This window comes from Oryzias melastigma, linkage group LG12 (genome assembly GCF_002922805.2).
Source record: "Oryzias melastigma strain HK-1 linkage group LG12, ASM292280v2, whole genome shotgun sequence".
Lineage (NCBI taxonomy): Eukaryota > Metazoa > Chordata > Actinopteri > Beloniformes > Adrianichthyidae > Oryzias > Oryzias melastigma.
The window spans coordinates 23,606,067-23,625,225 of NC_050523.1; the positions used below are offsets into that span (position 1 = coordinate 23,606,067).

A 19,159-nucleotide genomic window follows, 5' to 3' on the forward strand; every position below is an offset into this window, starting at 1 on the left:
ACACACCCACAAAGTATATACAAAAGTGCTGAAAGGGAGGTTTTTAGAAAATATAGGTTTTTAAAAATACTAGTTGATAGAAAATGTACTTCCTGGTAAAATTGTTCATCAAGGAGTAACAGAGAAAAAAAGAGGGTGGCACAGGTTTGTTGCGTAACTTTGTTGCCTGTCAGACCCTTGCCTGTGTGAGTTTTACGGTTCTGGGAGTGTTTTGTTTCTTCCCACTTATCCAAACTCACTTATTTTTTTCCCCTCTGAGAACCATCACCTTAACGTGGTAGAGGGGTTTGAGTGCTCGAGTGATCTCAGGAATTATGCTGTCTGGGGCTTCTGCCCCTGATAGGGTCTCCTATGGCAGACAGGTTCTGGGTGACAAGCCTGACTAAGAGTGGTTCAAAATCTTTTTATGAGAAGTTCAATTAAAGTTTCTGTTATGCGACTCAATCTCCAGCTAGGCCTGGGGTTGGGGCTCGTAGGGGAACACCAAGTGGCTGGAGCTCCTCCCACAGGCTCCAGTTGGGTTAACCCCAAAGAAGTGACATAGGACATTTCCAGTGGGCCCACCACCTGCAGAAGAGTTAAGAAGAGGCCAGTCCAATGTGGTTTGGGTGGCAGTTGATGGCGACTGCCTCGGGGCCCAGAAACCTCTGTCATGGAACTTGGCCTTTGTGACATGGAATGTCACTTCTCTGGGAGGGAAAAAGCCTTAGCTTCTAAACGTACTGTGAGGGTCTGCTGAGAATGCTTGGCTAAGCCCTCTGTCAGGGAGGTCTTTAACTGCCACATCCGGGAGAGCTCCGAACAGATTCCGAGGGAGGTTGGTGAGATTCAGTCAGAATGGACCATATTCTCCACCTCCATAATCTCTGCTACTGTCCGGAGCTGTGGTCAGGCTGTGACAGGCTGTCAAGCTGAAGAAAGAGCTCATCAAGTCTTGCTGGATTGTGGGAATCTAGTGGCAGCTGACAGGTAAAAGAAGTCTAAGCGAGCTGCAGCCTGGGCTGTTTTGGAGGCAAAACCTCAGTCTCGGGAGGACCTCGATGAGGCCACGTAGAAGGACTATCGTTTGGACTCAAAGAAGTTCTGGCAAACCATCTGGCACCTTACGAGGGGAAAGCAGTTTTCCACAGGCACTGTTTTCAGTGCAGGTCCCCACCTGACTTCAACAGGGGACATTGTCGGACGGTGGAAGGAATATTTCAAGGATCTCCTCAATCCTGCTGGCACACCAGGTAGGCAATGAGCTCCTCGGATACAAGGCTCCGGGAGTGGATGAAGTCCCTCCCCAGGCGCCCCCGGTCACCTCATGTCTCTGGATGCTGTTGAAGTGTCTTGGCTGACAAGTCTCTGCAACATTGTGTAGCAGATGAGAAGTGTACCACTTTACTGGCAGACAGAGATGGTGGTTCTTTTTCAAGAAGGAGGACCGGAGGGTATGTTCTAACTACCAGGAAATCACACTCCTCTGCCTCACAGGGAAAGTTAATGCAAGGGTACTGATGAGGTGAGTTTGTCTGATAGTCGAACTTCAGATCCAAGAACAACAGTGCGGTTTCCGTCCTGGTCGTGGGAGGATGGACCAGCTCTACACCCTCTTCAGGGTGCTGAAAAGGGTTTTTGTGGGAGTTCACTCGTCCAGTGCAATTTTATTTTGTGGATGTCCATGACCATGTCCTCAGTGGTGTCTTGTTCACCACTAAGGATCGCTAAGTCTTTGGCCATGGATCTCAATCTTCATTCCAGTACCTATGGTCATGGGCTCCGGATCATTACCAAAAGAACGAGGTCCCGACTACAAGCGGGAGCTTCTTCTGTAGGGTGGCTGGGCACTCCCTTAGAGATGAGGTGAGAAGCTCGGTCACCTGCAGAGCTCAGCAGTGCAGCAGATGTGGTCAGTTTCATTGTTAAGTCAATGGAACAGATGCAATTTGAGGCAATTAGAAGTTATGAGGTGGGAATTAAGAAATGTGGGCGGCGTAGTGGTCTAGCAGCAGCGCAACTTAAGTGGCAGGTTGCCGCATGGCATGAACCAATCAGGAACTCAACTTTGGACGCGTGCTGTTTTGAGTGACTTGATCAGTGGGTAGAATACTAATCCAACATGATTGTTTTGTTCTGAACTTCTATCTCGGAGCGCAAGGGTTGCCAGAGCTCATTACAGCTACTTTTGGGCAAAGGCGGGATATACCCTGGACAGATTGCCCAGCCTTTCGCATCTGCCACTGCTCTCTGGCTGCAGCCAGCCTCCCGGGAGCCACCGCAGCTCACTCACTCCATATGTCAGCTGACAAAGTGCTGATGTGGTGTGCTGGGGCTGTTGACTCGGGCCTCCTGAACTTTGTGATATTTTTCTTAATAAATAAAAAGGTCCCCTAATTTCTTTTTGGTTTTATTTTTTTGCGGGACAGTGAGTATTCAGATGCGGTCACAGAGACGCAGAAACACAGTGGGAGTAGCTGTCATAGAAGACACAGCCCTGGAGTGAAAGTGAACTAGTTCCCGGAATTTCAGAATGTTTTCATGAACCCAAAAATGTAGATTAGGCATGTGGGCAAAAATCACTTAAGCGATATATAGTGATATTTCTTTTGGTGATACTTGTATAGATTTACACTGTTGACATGACAATATTTTTTCTAAATTATTTATGATTATCTTTCACCCTATTGCTTTGTTTTTTCACATTAACCTCTGGCGACTGGTTGGCAGCAGAGCATATTCACCCGCTTTGAGCAGCTCTATACCGTGACCAAATCAAGGTCTGTCAAATGTTCAGTCAGCCTCTTGGTTTTGGTTGTTATGAGACATTTACTACTTAGTTTTGACTCAGAATGGGTACTAAATCAAAGCTCAGTGCTACGTTGCTACCAGTATCATATAAAAATGTGGATTGTGGTGCTTCGTAGTGGCTCAGATAAGAAAGAGTGAAGCAGTGGAGCTGCAGCTGCTCATTAACGGAGCCTCCATCAAAATGCTCTTGGCAAAGCAAGCACAAGTTCTACTGAACTTCACAGCAATATATTTTAGTTCAGGATCAGAATGATGTGTACAACTCTGAAAAAAAAGGCAATGTTGTAGCGATTAGCAATGAAATACACATTTGCCTCTGTTTTTGAGAAAACTTGAGCTGCAACGCTGACTGTAAATAAAAAAATCTTCGCCACATTCATCCTGTCATCACACTCAGAAAAGAACTGCCTTTTTTTATTCACTTTTGAAGGTTAATAAACCGTTTAAACCTTTTTGAAACTAAGGGCTACTTCATGGTTACTGAGTCATTCAAAGGGCTACCATTTTGAAATAACACATTTTGCTTAATTATAGTTAGTAATACATTATTAATAAAGAATAATGATACTCTTATGTAAAGGCACTGATTTCTCACCATAATTATCAACAATGACTGGGCGTAATTTTACAGATGCAAAAGTTAGTCATAAAATTTAAACAATTGCTAAAAACTAAACAGACTAAATAAAACTTGTTATCCCTACACTTAGACCCTCCCTCCGGGTAAGGAAAAACAAAAAAAAAATCTGAGTCAGGAAAAAAGAAGAAACCTTCAGGATTCCCACATGAGGGAGAGATCCCATCCCAGGACGGACAGGCAACACCAGAACTGTTAAAGAAAGATTAGCTTCTACAACTACGTATCTAAAAGAGTTCATTCAGATATAGCTGAGGGACGAGTGATGATTAAGTCCATAGTCAAGACAAAGCAGAAGTGCAGTCCACGACCAGGAGCAGGAGGACAGACGACCCAGCAGGAATCACTCTCACACAGGCATGCAGGATGGTGTCGGGGACGTGGTCCACGGTCAAAAGTGGGAGCGTGGGCGATCCACCTGGGATTTGAAAACTTGGATCACATTCAGTGCGAACACAGCATAAGACTGCTTTCCCCACAACCTAGAATGAGTGGAAGAAAATTGAAGGATTTTTCTGTTTTTCTGGGATGCTGAAAAAACTATAGTCAGAAGGGAGAGGTATCCAACTCCTTCACAGCTTTAGTGAAACAGATGATCCTTCACCTAATGAATCAGCATAATCATTTTAAGGTTTTATCATTAAGACCATCTCATTGTAGTTCCTTGGGAAGTTTAATAATGGCCTGAGGACATATAAAGTTTGTGAAGGACCACATTGTAATCACTGCTCAAAGGGTCAAAAAAGTCATCAAGACAAATGACAAAGCCTTATCAAACACCAACTGTGTGTAGGACCAAAACACATAATATACGTTTTTTTAGATGAACAACAACAATCTTCTTCTTTTTCTTTCTTTATTCACCTTGTTCAAGGGTATGCAACCTTTAAAACTACAAGAGACATTTCTTCACAATACCTATAATAGTTGAATTATAGCATTGTTATATTTTTTACCAAAACAGTTTTCACTTATTTTTATTTTTGACAGCAACACAAGTGCCTTTCAAAATAAAATACATCTTGTGTCAAATAAGTTAAACAGGCGTACGTCTCCTGGAGGTTGAGCTGGATGGTGAGCGTAACGTTTGGAATGAGATACTGGATCCCAGTGGTCCCCAATGGACGTCCATCTACAGCAGATACTGCCACCCACGAGTTGCAGGGAAGCTGAGGGATGGATTTAGCCCAAGCAAAACTCCGATCAATGAAATCGCCTGCGGCCCCTGAGTCTGTCATTGATCGTACTTTTATTATTTTATCTTTAAGCTGAATAACCACAGAAACTTTAAAGGTTAGTTAATCTTCACTCACCAACGAGCTTGATCGGCTGGGTGGACAATTGGGGCAGGAACCTTGAATGTGGCCAGGCCGACCACAGTATAAGCACAAGGGCTCTCACATACGCTTGCTCCTTTCTTCAGGAGTTAGGCGGATTCCCCGAGTGTGGCATAACTCCAGTCCCCAGCCAGTTACTTCCCAACCACCCTTGTGATGTTAGGAAAAAAACAGATTATGAGAGGCATTTGTTGACATTTTGTTTAGATTTGACAAGAAAACCTCCAAAACCAGGTCAGGCATCTCCAAACAAAAATTATGGTAAAGAAAAATAAATGATGAACAAACAAACAATAAATACATGTCATTATGGCAATCCCCTTTGACCAACTTATTGACTAGTGACCTATGAGGGAATATGCAGAAAGGTGAACATCCCATACATTTTTTTTAATATTTGTATTATTTTTATTTTTTCCCATAATGCAAAATATTTCATGTGAACACCTTTACTATTTAAAATACTCTAGTCATTTTCCCATCTCTGTGATCCATTACTTTAAAAGTGGAGTGCCGTTTTTTATTGTCCTGGTGGTTGGAGTTAACCTGCAGTTTGTCAAATTATGCTGTTTCCAAAGCTTCCCTAAATCAACAACAGTCTTTTGAGAAACGGTGGCACTCTTTCGAACATTCACTTCGGTACTAAAACACGAGTTGTGGCCTCTTTTCTCTGTCAACGAGAAAAAAGGGGTTTTCATGCATGCTTCCACATTCACAGGATTGTCATCAAAACGGAATGCCATGCTCAGATCTCTGAAACAATACCAGGAACCTCACCTGCACCTGTGAGTTGCTGTGGTTACGTACTATGGGTGTAATGATTAATTTATACCAACAATTCAATTCATATTCAATTCGTTTTCGGTTGCTGATCCGATTCATATTAGTTCATTTTGAGAGATCCGATTTACTGACCTAAAATGGATCCAGAACATCTTTAACCCAATCTTCCACCAGTGTGATAAATACCTGGTACTGAACAGTGCAGGTGAAGTTTTCCAGATTCCTTGTATTTCTTAAGATAGTAAAGTGTAAATTAGATATGTTTACAAACAAATCAACAAGAATGAATGTCAAATCCATTCACATTTGAGTTTGATAGAGTTCAGCCCACTGTTTTTCCACATCAGAATAATCAATATTAGAACATTCTGTATGGTCACATGACTTTGCTAAATTCAGTGTTTCCACACATTGGACTGAAATGATCAGTTTTGCTGCACCATGTGTGTTGTCCACTGAGGACCTTGGTTGTTTTTACGTTACAGTAACATGAATCTCATAGCTCAACCCAAAAGGTTATTTTTTAGGATTGATTATTCATCTAATTTAGATAACATTTTTTGTTGGTATTGGCTGATTTGATTCTATTCGATTCTCCCTCAGACAGATCAATTCGTTACATTTATATTTCCTTTGGAAAACTCATAACTGAGTTTATAAAGATGTTCATTTAGTCAGGAATGTATGTTTAGGTTGGCCAAGCGTTAGCATTAGCCGTCTTATGGGAAATTCCATTAAACGTTAGCATTGAGCTAGCAGACTTAAACTTTATGTGCTAAATCAATCCAATATTTATGAATCGATTATTGATCTTCTAAATTTAAATCGATTAATCGATTTTATTAACTCAGTCCTAATTTAGCAGATTATAAAGTAGATGGATTGAATATTATTAGTTAGAAACTCAGAAAGACTTGTTGGAAGTCAAAGATTCCACCCGGGGGCAGCATAGATCCATAAATATTTTTAACTTAAGGTGGTCATTTCTGTCTTCTAAATCTATTTAACTTTAAGTCATTGTCTCCTATGAGATTCAGACACTTTAATAATTTCTCACAAGCTCTTAAACGTTTCAGTTATTTTCTTGAAAGCTTGAATAGATCAGACTCCCAGCTCCTGCAGGACACACCCATGCTGGGCCGACCGAACACGTTGGATCAGTGATGACTCCGAGAGGGTGTGTCCTCCTGTGAAAGAGGTCAGTGTTGCCCTGCTGTCCTCCTCCTTTCCCCCTCCTCCTCCTCCTCCTCCTCCTCCTCCTGCGCGCCTTGGAGAAAAGTGGGGAGCAGACACGCAGCCGGAGTCGCGCGCGCGCTTCTCAGAGAAAGAGGGAAACATTTTCCGGAGTGCGAAACCAACTTTCAAACTCGACTGCAAGTCGGATACGTTCTTGAGGATCTTAAAGCCTCTCCTGGAGCATGGGGGACGTGGTTTCCTCTCACCTGGACGAGAGCAGGCGGGGCATGATAACAGGTAGTGTTTCCTTTCTGTACTTTATTTATTGTTTCTCCGCTAAAGAACCCTGCTGGGACAGATGATCAGCAAGCTTTCCAAAGCCGGGCGTGCGCGTGCGCTCTGGGGCTGCGCAGACTGCGCAGACGGGGTGTCAGATAGCTCCAGCAGCGTCACAGAACGGAATAATGCCAAAGACGCACTGAGGCTGCTGCAGATGATCCTGTAATTACTGGGCTCCACAGCTTGATCAGACCTGGTTTTCCTTTTCTTCTGCTTGCATGCGGGTTGAGCACCTTTCTTAGAAAGTCAGCAGCGCTGGTGCATCTACAGCTCTACGTGTTTGTTACAAAATGGAGCATCAAAAATTCTATGAAAGTAAAAAAAAAAAATCTGAAACATGCAAGGCTTTGTTTGGTTTCAAAGGATGACTATTATCAGGAAAGAAGCACCTGTCAAGCTGTTAAGCATGGGAGTGGTACAGCCATGCTTTGTGTTTGTCCTCCAGCTGATAGGAGGGAAAACATTTCAGTTTCACTGGTGACAGGTCGGCTACATTCAACTAAGACCTGCATGCTTCTGGAAGGAAACATAACTTAGAACAGGAGTGACAAACTCAATCGCACTAGGGGCCAAAATCCAAAGCACACCTTAGATTGTGGGCTGAACACGATAAACAACTATTGAACAAACTAAAACTATATTTTTTAAAACTATGAAACCGTTACTTTTTAACATAATCATGAACTAGATATATATCATTACCCCTAGGATAATGCTGTAAGCTGAATATGGCCGCCGAAGATGCTGAAATTGAAAACTAAAAATACTTAAGTTAATAGCTGAAATCCTTGAAGCTGATAGCTGAAAACGCTGAAGCTGATAGCCAGCTAAAATATTGGCAAAATCCCAAATTAGCTTAAAAAAAAACTTTATATAAAAAATAAATAAATAAAAAATAGAAACGTAGATCAGCCAAAACAACTACCATGTAGCTGAAAAAATGGCTAAACTTCAAAACAGCATGAAAAAGCTGGAAAAAGCCTAAATTAGCCAAAACAGCTGGTGTGTAAATACTAGTCTAACTCCAAAACAACCAAAAAAACTTAAAAGGCATAAATTATCTAAACTCAAACAGCCTAAAAAATCTTAGTAAATGCCGAAATAGTCCAAAAATGTTAGCTGAATGCCAATTTTTAAAACGTTAAAACATTTTAACATAAATATGAATGATAAAAAAGAAGGGATATTCCAGAATAAATAAACTTAAACCTTAAATTACTTTTGATACTTTATCCTCCAGAAAACTATATTTTGTCAAAATTATATAATGTACATTATAAACAAAATAAGCGCAAGATAACATCGGGCCATTAATAACAATAAAATAAAAGGATTTGGAGGGCCGGATAGAATTACCTGGAGGGCCGGATAGAATTACCTGGAGGGCCAGATCTGACACACATGACTTAGACCATGAAAAGACAATAGGCCAAACAATCTACACAAATACAATTTTCTGTTTCCACGACTGAACATTTTGATGTATTTCATCAACTACAGGGGACTGGACACTTCTGTGTGTGGTACTCATCGACTATATATGAGTACTTGACTGATTGACCACATCGCCTTCCTAACAGGAAATACCCGCAGTTCCAAGAAGCCAAAAATCTTGTACACTATTAAAGAGAAATAAGCAACCAATCCCCTATTACTACTTTTGCCAGAATGACCATTGTTTCTATATCTTTTTTTTTCCTTTAGATTGTTCCAGATAATCCTCTTTTGTAGTTTTTCTGTAGTTATAAACTGACCAATCAGATGCCTTGATAAAAGTATGTGGTGTTATGTTGAACGTTCCAAGTCTTTGACAGATTCTCCCACTACAAAGCTTTTGCTTTCAGGTTATAAACACTTGAAATCCTTTCAAGTCACTTTCTTCAGTGATTTTCCTTGTGGCGGGTTTGTCACAGGCTATAAAGAAGTGCACATCACTGTGATGTCCGGTGAGTTCACGGCTGGTGAGGCACTGATGTCATCAGTCAGATTTACAGACATATGAACTCTACAGAGCAGCTTATTCACCATTTAATTGACAACAATTAAAATGTGTTTCAAATTTCACTTCAGTATTTTTCTTCTGCTTACAAGCTGTAGCATTGAAAAAAAAATACTGTTGACTTACTTTTACTTATACATGAAGTCTATGAGGTGCTCCTGAAGAAACATGTGAATAACCTGTTGGCAGAAGTCCTCCTTTTCTTTCTTTAGTGTTAAAAGTCTCTCTGTCTCCATAAAGATGACTAGCAGCAATGTCTAAACAAATTCTGGAGTAAAAAAATGAAATCTTCCATTTAGACCGAAACAAAACAGCACGTGTCAGCTGTAGCTGCCTCAACAACGCCGTTTGGCGGTTTGAACAGGAAACTCGTAAATTCGCTGCCTATTTTTACCAAACAAACATTGAAAACCCAAACAGAAAAAGGTAATCATAGAAAAGACATGACTAAGAAAAATTATTTTTTTTTTTTAAATCTATTCATTTTATTTAATTTCTACATTTTTTAAGCTACATTTTGCGGTTCAGGCTCCGCCTCCCCTGACTGCACGTCACTGACACAGTCATAAAAAGAGAAAGGACTGGTGGTTCACATTCTGAAAAACTGTTTTCTCGAACTAGACAGAAGTTAGAATATGGTTTGTTTTGGTTTACGTTGTTTATAAAAGCTCAGAGCCCTTCCACTGCTACACACATGACAGGACTTGTAACTCAACTATAATCAAAGTAAACTCCATGAATGATGGAGATGCTGTTTTTCAATTCATTAAAAAGGAGTGAAGGAGTGACATTCGCATCAGAGGTAGAAAATGTGTTGCTGCTTTAGGCTAATGATTGCTTAGAAAATAAAAAGTGACAGAATATTTATTATTCACTGGCTCCAAGAAAACTGGCCAATCAGATGCCTCAATAAAGCAGGTGGTCTCATATTAACCGTTTGATCCATAGAATCTCTTGATTGCCGAGTGTAGCAGTCAGTCGTTCAAAGAAGAGTCTTTACTGATAGTCTGATGTGATTTATTGTTAATTCTTTGACACCGCTATAAACCAATGTAAGAGCTTCTCAGAATAGACAGAAGAAAACAAAATTACAATTAACTTAAATTTGCAGTAAAAATACTCCAAGTCAAATTAACCTTTTGTTTACCTGGTTGCCACTTTCGACTGGTGCCAAAGTTCATAATTGTCCTTTGATCGTTCGCTTTTTGCACCTTGGAATACATGTTTTCTTCGTAACTTTCGCGGTCAAGCTTCTTTTTTTCACAATATAACTCACCTTCAAAATAAAATACATCCAGTTTTTTGGTAATGTCAAAATAAAGGCTCATTGTAGTTGTCTATTAATCCAAAATAAAAATGTATTTGTATCAAAAAGTAAAACATGTTGACAGTGAGGGTGAAATTTTGACTCAGATCGACTTGGATCAATCACTTCTTACTGACAATTTCTGGTTCCGACCAGATCATGAAAAAATGGCGACTGAATTGACTTCATTTGGTTGAATCGGGAAGTAAACCATTTTCTAGCGGTGACATCACACTTACTCTCCTCAGTTCTCATATACAGTCAATGGACATGACTCAGGACATCACTGAATGGTGAAAAGTGGGTCACACTCCCAATTATCATGGAGCAACAATACGAGGATCTACAAGCTGCTGACACATGATCTGTTTTTCTATAATCCATCCTCCACACAGAGTCATTTACATGAAACAAACTATCAAATCTGCAAATATAACAGTGAAACTTTTTTCCATTTATGGACAATTGGTTTTCTATCAATATTGTATTTCTATGTAGTCATTCAGTCTCAGTGAAATGTAAATCATCGTGTCTTACACTGAGTTTATTTGGTAAATAAGATCATATACTAAACAAAAATACAGGTAAGAATTGGAGGATTTACAGTGTGCAATACAACAACAAAGACAGGAGACTCTTCTTCACTTCAATCATCTCTGATCTATTTTTAAAGTATTTCTAATGGCTCTGAAGTGCATATAAAAATAATCAATAGAAGCAAAAACATTTTAAAGATTGTTGATTGATTTATTTTATTTGATCAAGTGTATTTCAAGCATAGACTGTGGACAATATAGAACAAAATACAGGTTTGTAAACTCATTACAGAAATAATGTAATGCATTGATTAGAAATTACAAACAAAAACAAAGACACACTTATGTCACAGTTGATTTATAAAAATATATGAATTATTAGCTGAAGGAGAGTTTGATTGATTGAATAGGAGTGGGAAAAAGCAAATTTATATAATCCTACTCCTACTTAGTTCAAAGTTTTTTGTAATCCGGTAACAATCCAACGAACAATTAGAAAAGAAAAGCAAAATGTTTCACTTTTTTTAAAATGTTTTTTATTTTTTATTTTACTGGGGTCTGTGGCAGACATGAAACCCTGTCCACTTTTGTCCACATTTGTCATGGGAGGGATACAATGTGAATGTAAAGCTTGGGTAATCTGGACCCCATAAGATAGCACAAGGGTTAAATGTTTTTTGCGTCGAGGGATTTGTTTATATGATTTGCACTTCAGAGCCACTATATTTTAAGTAAAGATAAAAAAACATTGTTTTTTAGAACTTAGTTTCTGCAGAGTGGCACAAGTCCAATAGTAGGGCTGAGTATCAACTATAATTTCCAGAAATGTTTCAATTCACAAGAGCCTGGATTGATTTGATTGTAATTTTTTGTATTCTTTCAATTTTTAAATTCAATTCAATTTTTAGTTTACACATTTATACACATTTGTTAAGAAATGCATTAATAATCAACAATATGATTTGAATATATTTTTATTAATTTGATACAGTTCACGTACTGTAAATATCGTGATTGTTAATATCACACAGTGTTACTCAAAAGGAGAAGTTCTAACAAAAATGTTCAGATCATTAACATTGTAAACATTGTTCTGCTTCTCCTGGAGGGCGTTTAGGTTTGGACACTAGGTGGAGATCACACTATAGCATTAAACCTTATAGCATAAGGAAAAAACGAAGTATAAGACCACAAACTTTAATAAATATTTTCTTAAAAGAGTTTGGAAAATTCCTGCCTGTGAGTAAATAAAGATATTCCTTTAGTCAGCAATGTATGTTTATGTCAACAGAGCATTAGCATTAGCCGTCCTATGGGAAATTCTATTAAACGTTAGTATCAAGCTACCAGATTTAAGGTTTATGCGCTAAATCAATTTATATTTTATCCATTATAGATCAGCTAAGATTAAATCAATTCAAATTGATTAATCGATTTTATTAACCCATTCCTATTCAATAGCCTCTGAGTTGTGTACAGGACTGTTGCATTGAGTAAACCCATCACCAATTCCTGTCACCTATCCATTTACGAGCTCTCCCACTAGCTTACAGCCCCTCGCACCCCCAACCTCACTTTACTGGTTCAACAAAAATGGCGAGCAATATTAGAATTATCCAGCCGGATCGCTAGATGTAATCTCAGAAGAGAAAAACAAAGATGTAGATGGATCTAGTAGTCTAAAAGTGGATCAAAAGGAAGTGGAGCAGGCAGCTTGTGGCCCACTGATTGAAGCTTCTACCTCACTGATCCAAGCTTTTTCAGCATTTTTCTATTAGTTCCTGATTCACAAGATTTAAATGACCTAAAGCCATTTGGCTCCTTCTGACTGGGAGACTGGGAAACCTGAGAGGAGGCCTCAGAGGGAGAGGATAATGAGCGCCTCTGCAGAGGTGCAGCAGGTAGAAACATGTCACATCACAACCCCCCCCCCCCTGCCTCTGTGTTGTGCCTCTGTTAATCTGCTATGTTTGCAAGTGTGAACTGATGATTAAACAAACAGCATTCCCTTCCCTCCTCTGAGCCTGAAACCTGTTTGGATTCTGTAACTCCCATCAAGAGGATTTCTCTGCTCCTGCTGTCTCTTCACATTCCTAAAAAACTCCTTCCCTCTGAGCCAGGAGCTGCTGCACATGCACGCTCACATGCATTCAGAGCTGTGACCACAAAGTGAAATCCTCCCTCATCATCACTTTGTACTTAGTACTCCTTTACATGCTTACTCAGTCTTCAGCCTGATCATAGATTTTTAACAAACTTGTATCAACACAAAGCTGGAGGTGTGTGCATGTCATTCCAATGCTGCAGATAAACCTCACGCTGCTGCAGCTCAGATAAGTAACCAGCGGTTACCTGACATGCAAATCAGTTCCACCAATGTGTCATCAGCTGGTGTGTAACCTGGGATTACATGCACACAGGTATATGTGGACAGACGAGGGCTGAAGAAAGGCTATGTGAAGGCCAGCAGCCGCACGTCTGCTTGACTACAGTTCCCATGAGCGTGTTGTGTTTGTGGTGAGCTCTGATGAGGCAGAAAGAATTCCCTTTTTGAGACATGCAGACAAACCAGTTCAATTTTGAAGTTAACACGTGTGGACTAGTTTTACGGCATCACGGGAGCTGGTGTTCCTCGTCTTCCACTGGATCGTTTGCAGCACAAGAAAACGCTGCAGATTAAAGTCAGCGAGTGACAGAAACTCAGAGAAGCTCAAATAAAATAATAAAGAAAACACAAAACCTACTGATTAGCATTAAAAAATGTTACCCATTTTTACAGACCACTTCTCGTCTCTTTGTGGATGACAAATGGAAATATTTTCAAGAGGTATGTTGAGAAAAAAAAAAGAATATTGAATAAAATGCTACTTTGACCTGGCTCTCCCATACAATCATAGAATAGAATAACACACGAGTTGATCTTAATCAGGGAAATTCAACTTTTTAGCAGCTTACAACAATAAAAACTAAAGAAACTTGTTGATGATTACCTGGTAATAAGGAATAAAGAAAATATAGACACAAGTTTTCTGTTACTCCCTCTCACTGTGTCAATCCGTCTTGCTTCCTGATGGCAGCAAACACACAAAACCTGATCGACAGTCAACAAAACTGAAAATAAACTAGTAACGGTTTCAGCCGGACATCAAACTAAAGCTACTGCCCCCAAAGAAACCAAGCCATATGCTATCCCATTGGACCAAATCGTGGAGAAAGTTGTTGTTGCATCCATGCTGCATGTTTACGTGAAGTGTCAAACTTGTGTGTTGTGCTAAATTGAAATATGTCCCTAATGGATGGGCGACAAAACGTTTTAAGAAAGAATATCTTAGGTCCAGATGCTGTGACTCAACTTCAAGACATCACCTAGATCAGGGGTTGGCAACCTTTCACAGTAAAAGAGCCATCTGACTTGATCAAAACTTAGTAGGAGCCGCAAAGTCTTATTTTGATGCTGCTGTGCATTCATTACAATGTACTTTTTAAATAATAAATATGAATTATGCTTATTTGGTGGCATGAATAAAAGCAAAAATATAAGAAGAAACTAACATTTTCCCAAAATGTGAAATTATTTTTTATGTTTAACAGAAGTTCTGATTTCATTTCAAAATAAAAGACGCTGTGGAGAGCATAGGATACAGTAATATAAAGGATCAAAGTGTTTACCAAAGTTTTGTTTAGTATTTGAAGTTTGTATTCTGGAGGAAGCGAGCAGACACGACCTCTTCAAGTCATCAGGGATGTTAAAACCTTTACATAGTTTATCTTTGAGGTGCACCTCAGCTATAAATTTATAAACTTAACCAATCTAAATTAAATAAATGGTTACTAATTAATTCAGTAACCCTTACTTGAGAAAAATACTATTACTTGATTTTTCTTTAGCCAGAGAGCCACAATGGAGAGACAAAAGAACCTTAAATGGCTTCAGAGCCACAGGTTGCAGACCCCTGACCTAGACGAATGAGAACCTTTACTGACCAGTATTTAATACTGTCCTATTATATTATACTGGATTTAATATAATCAAGGGATGCAACAATTTACTTTCCCCATGATTCAGTTCAATGGTTTTAAATTGAGAACAGTAGTATACAAGCAACTGAAAGGTTTTTCTCAATTGTTATAATGAGGCGACTGTGGTACAGTGTTACTGAAATTCCTGTGCAGAAATTGATAGCTGAAAACGCTGAAGCTGACAGCCAGCTAAAATAATAATTAAATACGAAATTAGCCAAAACCTGAAAAAAAGCATGTTATCCTAAACAGCTAGCATGCAGCTGAAATAGTAACTAAAATCCTAATTAGCCTAAAAAAACGGAAAAATCCTAAATTAGCCAAACATCTAGCATGTAGCTGAAATATTAGCTAAACTCCGAAAGCCTAAAAAAACAAAAATGCCTAAATCAGCCAAAATAACTCTCATAATGCCTTTGGAACTTTCCATTTTACTACATTTTGACTCCACATATAACGTAAAATCGACTACTGGAATAGTCGTCAACTATTTTAATAGTCGATTCTTCTTCTTTAGCAGTCCGTCGATGACGACGATGACGTGGGGAGGGGCTTGTGCCTATGGCGAATGTGGGAGGACATCCCAATTGCGGTCTTGAACTTCTTGTCGCAGGCAGCACACCTGTAGGTCGCCTCAGCAGATGGAGATGCTGGCCCAAGTTTTCGCTGCCTCTTTTTAGACCATAACTGGACGTTTTGTTTCCTGATAGCGCAGGCAGCGCCGGCCACCACCTTCCTCTAGGTCACACGGTCTTCAGCTTTTTCTTTCCAGTTATTGTATTCATTGATGTTCTTCAGGTGCCTCTTGAACACATCTTTGTAGCGTAGTCGCGGTGCTCCGACCTTCCTTGATCCTTCTTTCAATTCTCCATAGAAAACAGCTTTTGGTGGTCGGCTGTCTTCCATAAGTGTAATATGACCTGTCCACCTTAGTTGACATGTGGTGAGCATTTCTTCAACACTTTCCATTTCTGCCCTGTCCAGGACTTCAAGATTTGACACGTGATCTTTCCATGAGATGTTCATTAGTTGTCTGAGATGTCTCTGCTGAGTTTTGTCAAGACTCTTGATGTGGCGTTTGTAGATAGTCCAAGTTTCAGAGCTGTATAGGAGTGTTGGCATTATGATGGCTCTGTAAACTTTCATCTTGGTTTTCAAATGGATTCCTCTCTGGTCCCATAGACGACTTCTCAGTTTTCCGAAAGCTGATGCCTCGGATTGGATTCTTTTTGATATTTCTGTGTCTATACTTCCACTGTTGGAGATCGTACTACCCAGGTAGTTCAGCTTGTCTACTTCAGCTAGTGGAGTACCATTGAGGAACACTTTTCGGGGGTTCAGCTTTGCGTTATGAGTGTCTTGGATTATGACTTCTGTTGTCTTGATATTTATCATTAGTCCGAATCTTTTAGATGCTTCAGCAAAGGCTGACAGTAGATCTTGCATGGCCTGAAGACTGTGAGTTACAAGTGCCGAATCATCTGCAAAGAGCAACTCCTGAATCAGTAGTTCCAGTGTTTCGTTCTTTGCTTTCAGGCGCCTAAGGTTGAAAAGGTCTCCATCACTTCTGGTTCTAATATAGAGGTCACCAAGTTCTTCTGGCATGCTTTGTAAGACTGCAGTAAGGAAAATAGTGAATAGAGTTGGTGCCAGAACACATCCTTGTTTCACGCCATGCCCCACACTGAATGGGTCTGAACAACCATCACCACAGCAGATGCTAGCAGTCATACCATTACGAAAACTGCGCAACACTCTGATGAAGGTTTGTGGACAACCGTATCAGCACAGTAGCTTCCATAGTGTCTCTCTGTGAACTGTGTCAAAAGCCGTGCTGAAATCCACGAAGGTGACAATAAGTGGTTGGTGTTGAATAGTCGATTAGCCGCATATTAATCGACTTAAACCAAAGCAGCAGCCAAGTGGAAGTGTGGTCTCAGTGAACGGCTGCAGCTGTTCCACACTAATGAAAACAAATGATTAGAATGGTGAGAAAACACAGAATTAACAGAAACACCAACTTGGTCAAAAAAACAGGCGGTGATTGTGAGCGTCCTGACTGTGTGATGGGTGGGGAGGGGGTGGAGTACCCACCTCTGTGTATTTGGAGAGAGGGAAACATTAACCACCACCTGCCTGGTAGGAATTCACTTTGTTAGATTTCTTTATCAAAGAATTTATTTACTTTAACTTGGGCGAGATTTGGAGCTGCAAATGAAAAAGAATTGAAAACCTGAACTGTAAAACACATAAATACCTCGATGGTTAACCTTCTGAGCCTTCTTCCTCCCTGCTTGCTGTATTTCCCCCACTGCCTGTCCTCCCTCATCCTGTGACGACAGGCTGTTTTTTTAATAAGTCGGAGTGTCCCCTCCTCTGCCTCCTCCACCTTCTCTCCTGTCCTGTCAGCTCTTTTCCCTTCCTGCCCTTCCGCCAGCCTGGCTCCCTCCTTCCTGTGCACTTCCTTCCATAAACAGATCACGGTCAGCGGCGTCTCTGGACTCCCGCCAACAGGCTGGTGGGCCTGAGGTTGGGCTCCTTTTCAGGGCTGAAGTCTGGGAAATCTTGAGAATTCCTTTAGTGCCAAAGTGCAGCTTTGAGAGTGTGTGAGATTCAGGAAAAACTGTTTTACACCTTGAACACAGAAGGAACTAAAATCTGCAAGAAAACCGAGACCATTGGGAAAGATGGGTTCCTGGTCCATTGGGGGGCATTCAGTCTGAAAATTTGTTCTGGATTATCATGTAAAATGAGCTCTGGTTCACATTTGGTTTACTTTAAGCAAACCAAATGTGTCCAGTTTGAATACATTAGTTTCATCCGCAGATGAAATTAGGCAAGTCTCTGACTTGATCATGACTGCAAGTGAAGCAGAAGTTTTCTACAGGACAAAAATCCCCCGAAAACATTTTTCCCGTTTCTCTAAATCTTTTGATGATGTTCTGCTCTGTAAAGGGTTGAAATTTGCCGTGTTTTCTGCTTGATGTAGAAGAAAACATTGATTTGAAATATTCTTCAATCTTTTCAAAGTCTACTCTGCTGGTGTTTTTTTTGTGTGTGTTTATAACATGTTCAATTTTCCTCATGATGGAGGACAAAAAAATAAATCTAAAAAGCACATTTCTGAGTATTTCTTCATTAAAATTACTGTGAATCAGGAGCAGATGAAAAAATGCTGTTTGAGAAAGACTGTATTTGTTATGTGGATATCAAGTTTCCTGCTCCGCTTCATTCTGATGCATCCACTTGATCCATGTATGTCTTTGTTTTCTTTGTCTGGTTGGAATCAGGATCTAAACTGTACGGCTGGATAGCTCCAATATTGCTAATGTTAGGTTGGGAATGGGGCTGTTAACTAGTGTTGGAGCAGGGAAACTGAGAGCTCTCAGCAACACAGAGGGAAAAGAAGGGCGGGGTTACTCCAACAATCCCTCCCATAGTTCAGAGTGGAACTCCTGCCGCTCTGCAGATACTATGTCCTAGAAAATGACACAGGTTTTTTAATTTTGGCTAAAAAATCAAAGTTAAAAGACTGCTGGGAAGGCGTTTTGAAAATAGATCAAAGATGATTGGAAAGGGACTAAAAGCAGTTCTTAAAATGTTGTGCAGCATGTGTTCCTCTTTATACCTTTATAAAGGTAACCCCACAATAACAAACCACATTATAGATCTGATGTAATTAGAATAGCTTTTCAAAGCTGAAATACTTTCATTTGTTTGCCCTGTGCCAAATACCATAAGACACAAATCAGTATCACATTTAAACTGAGCTTTTTTAGTGAGTGAAATGTCTCAATTTGTTATGCTATCTGTTTAATGCCAAATATATCTACTGAAATATCTCGTGTTTCTGAGTTTTTTTGGTGGAAACTGGTTGACAGTATGAGAATCTTTGCAAAGAATCAAGATTTGAATATTAAAAAAACCCCAAAAAACAGCTGCAGACAAAACAGAGTTTTTCCTAAAGTATTTATTCAACATAACTGTAGTTTAGAATTTTTTGTTGTTTTATTTATTTTAACCTGTCCTGTTCAGCAAGCGAACAAACAGATCAGAGCTGAAGGCCTCTTATGTTGAACATATTTTACCGTTTCAAAAGAGGGTTATGAATCTTCTGACACACAATATGTATATTTGTATAAACCCCCTTTTGCAATTTTGCTAAACTTTACATATATTGATTGTATATGTCTCCTTTTTTTGTTGGACCAGAGGGAAAATAGAAGAGAAAGGTTT

The 19,159-nt window shown here is 39.7% G+C and overlaps 1 protein-coding gene and 1 long non-coding RNA gene across 2 annotated transcripts in view; one reads left to right on the top strand and one right to left on the bottom strand.

Annotated features, from left to right (window-relative positions):
- Positions 1-4,287: 4,287 nt before the first annotated feature.
- The window catches only part of LOC112136146, a 24,299-nt gene continuing 9,427 nt past the window's right edge, over positions 4,288-19,159 (bottom strand). Inside the window, exons 2-3 of the long non-coding RNA XR_002917286.2 lie at positions 4,741-4,914; positions 4,288-4,596 (exon numbers count right to left, since the gene is read on the bottom strand). This is a non-coding gene — a long non-coding RNA (uncharacterized LOC112136146). The remainder of the gene's footprint in view (positions 4,597-4,740; positions 4,915-19,159) is intronic.
- The window catches only part of niban2a (niban apoptosis regulator 2a), a 43,641-nt gene continuing 31,176 nt past the window's right edge, over positions 6,695-19,159 (top strand). Inside the window, exon 1 of the mRNA XM_024257740.2 lies at positions 6,695-7,020. Within this exon, the coding sequence (XP_024113508.1) occupies positions 6,966-7,020 (55 nt within the window). The 5' untranslated portion in view covers positions 6,695-6,965. The remainder of the gene's footprint in view (positions 7,021-19,159) is intronic.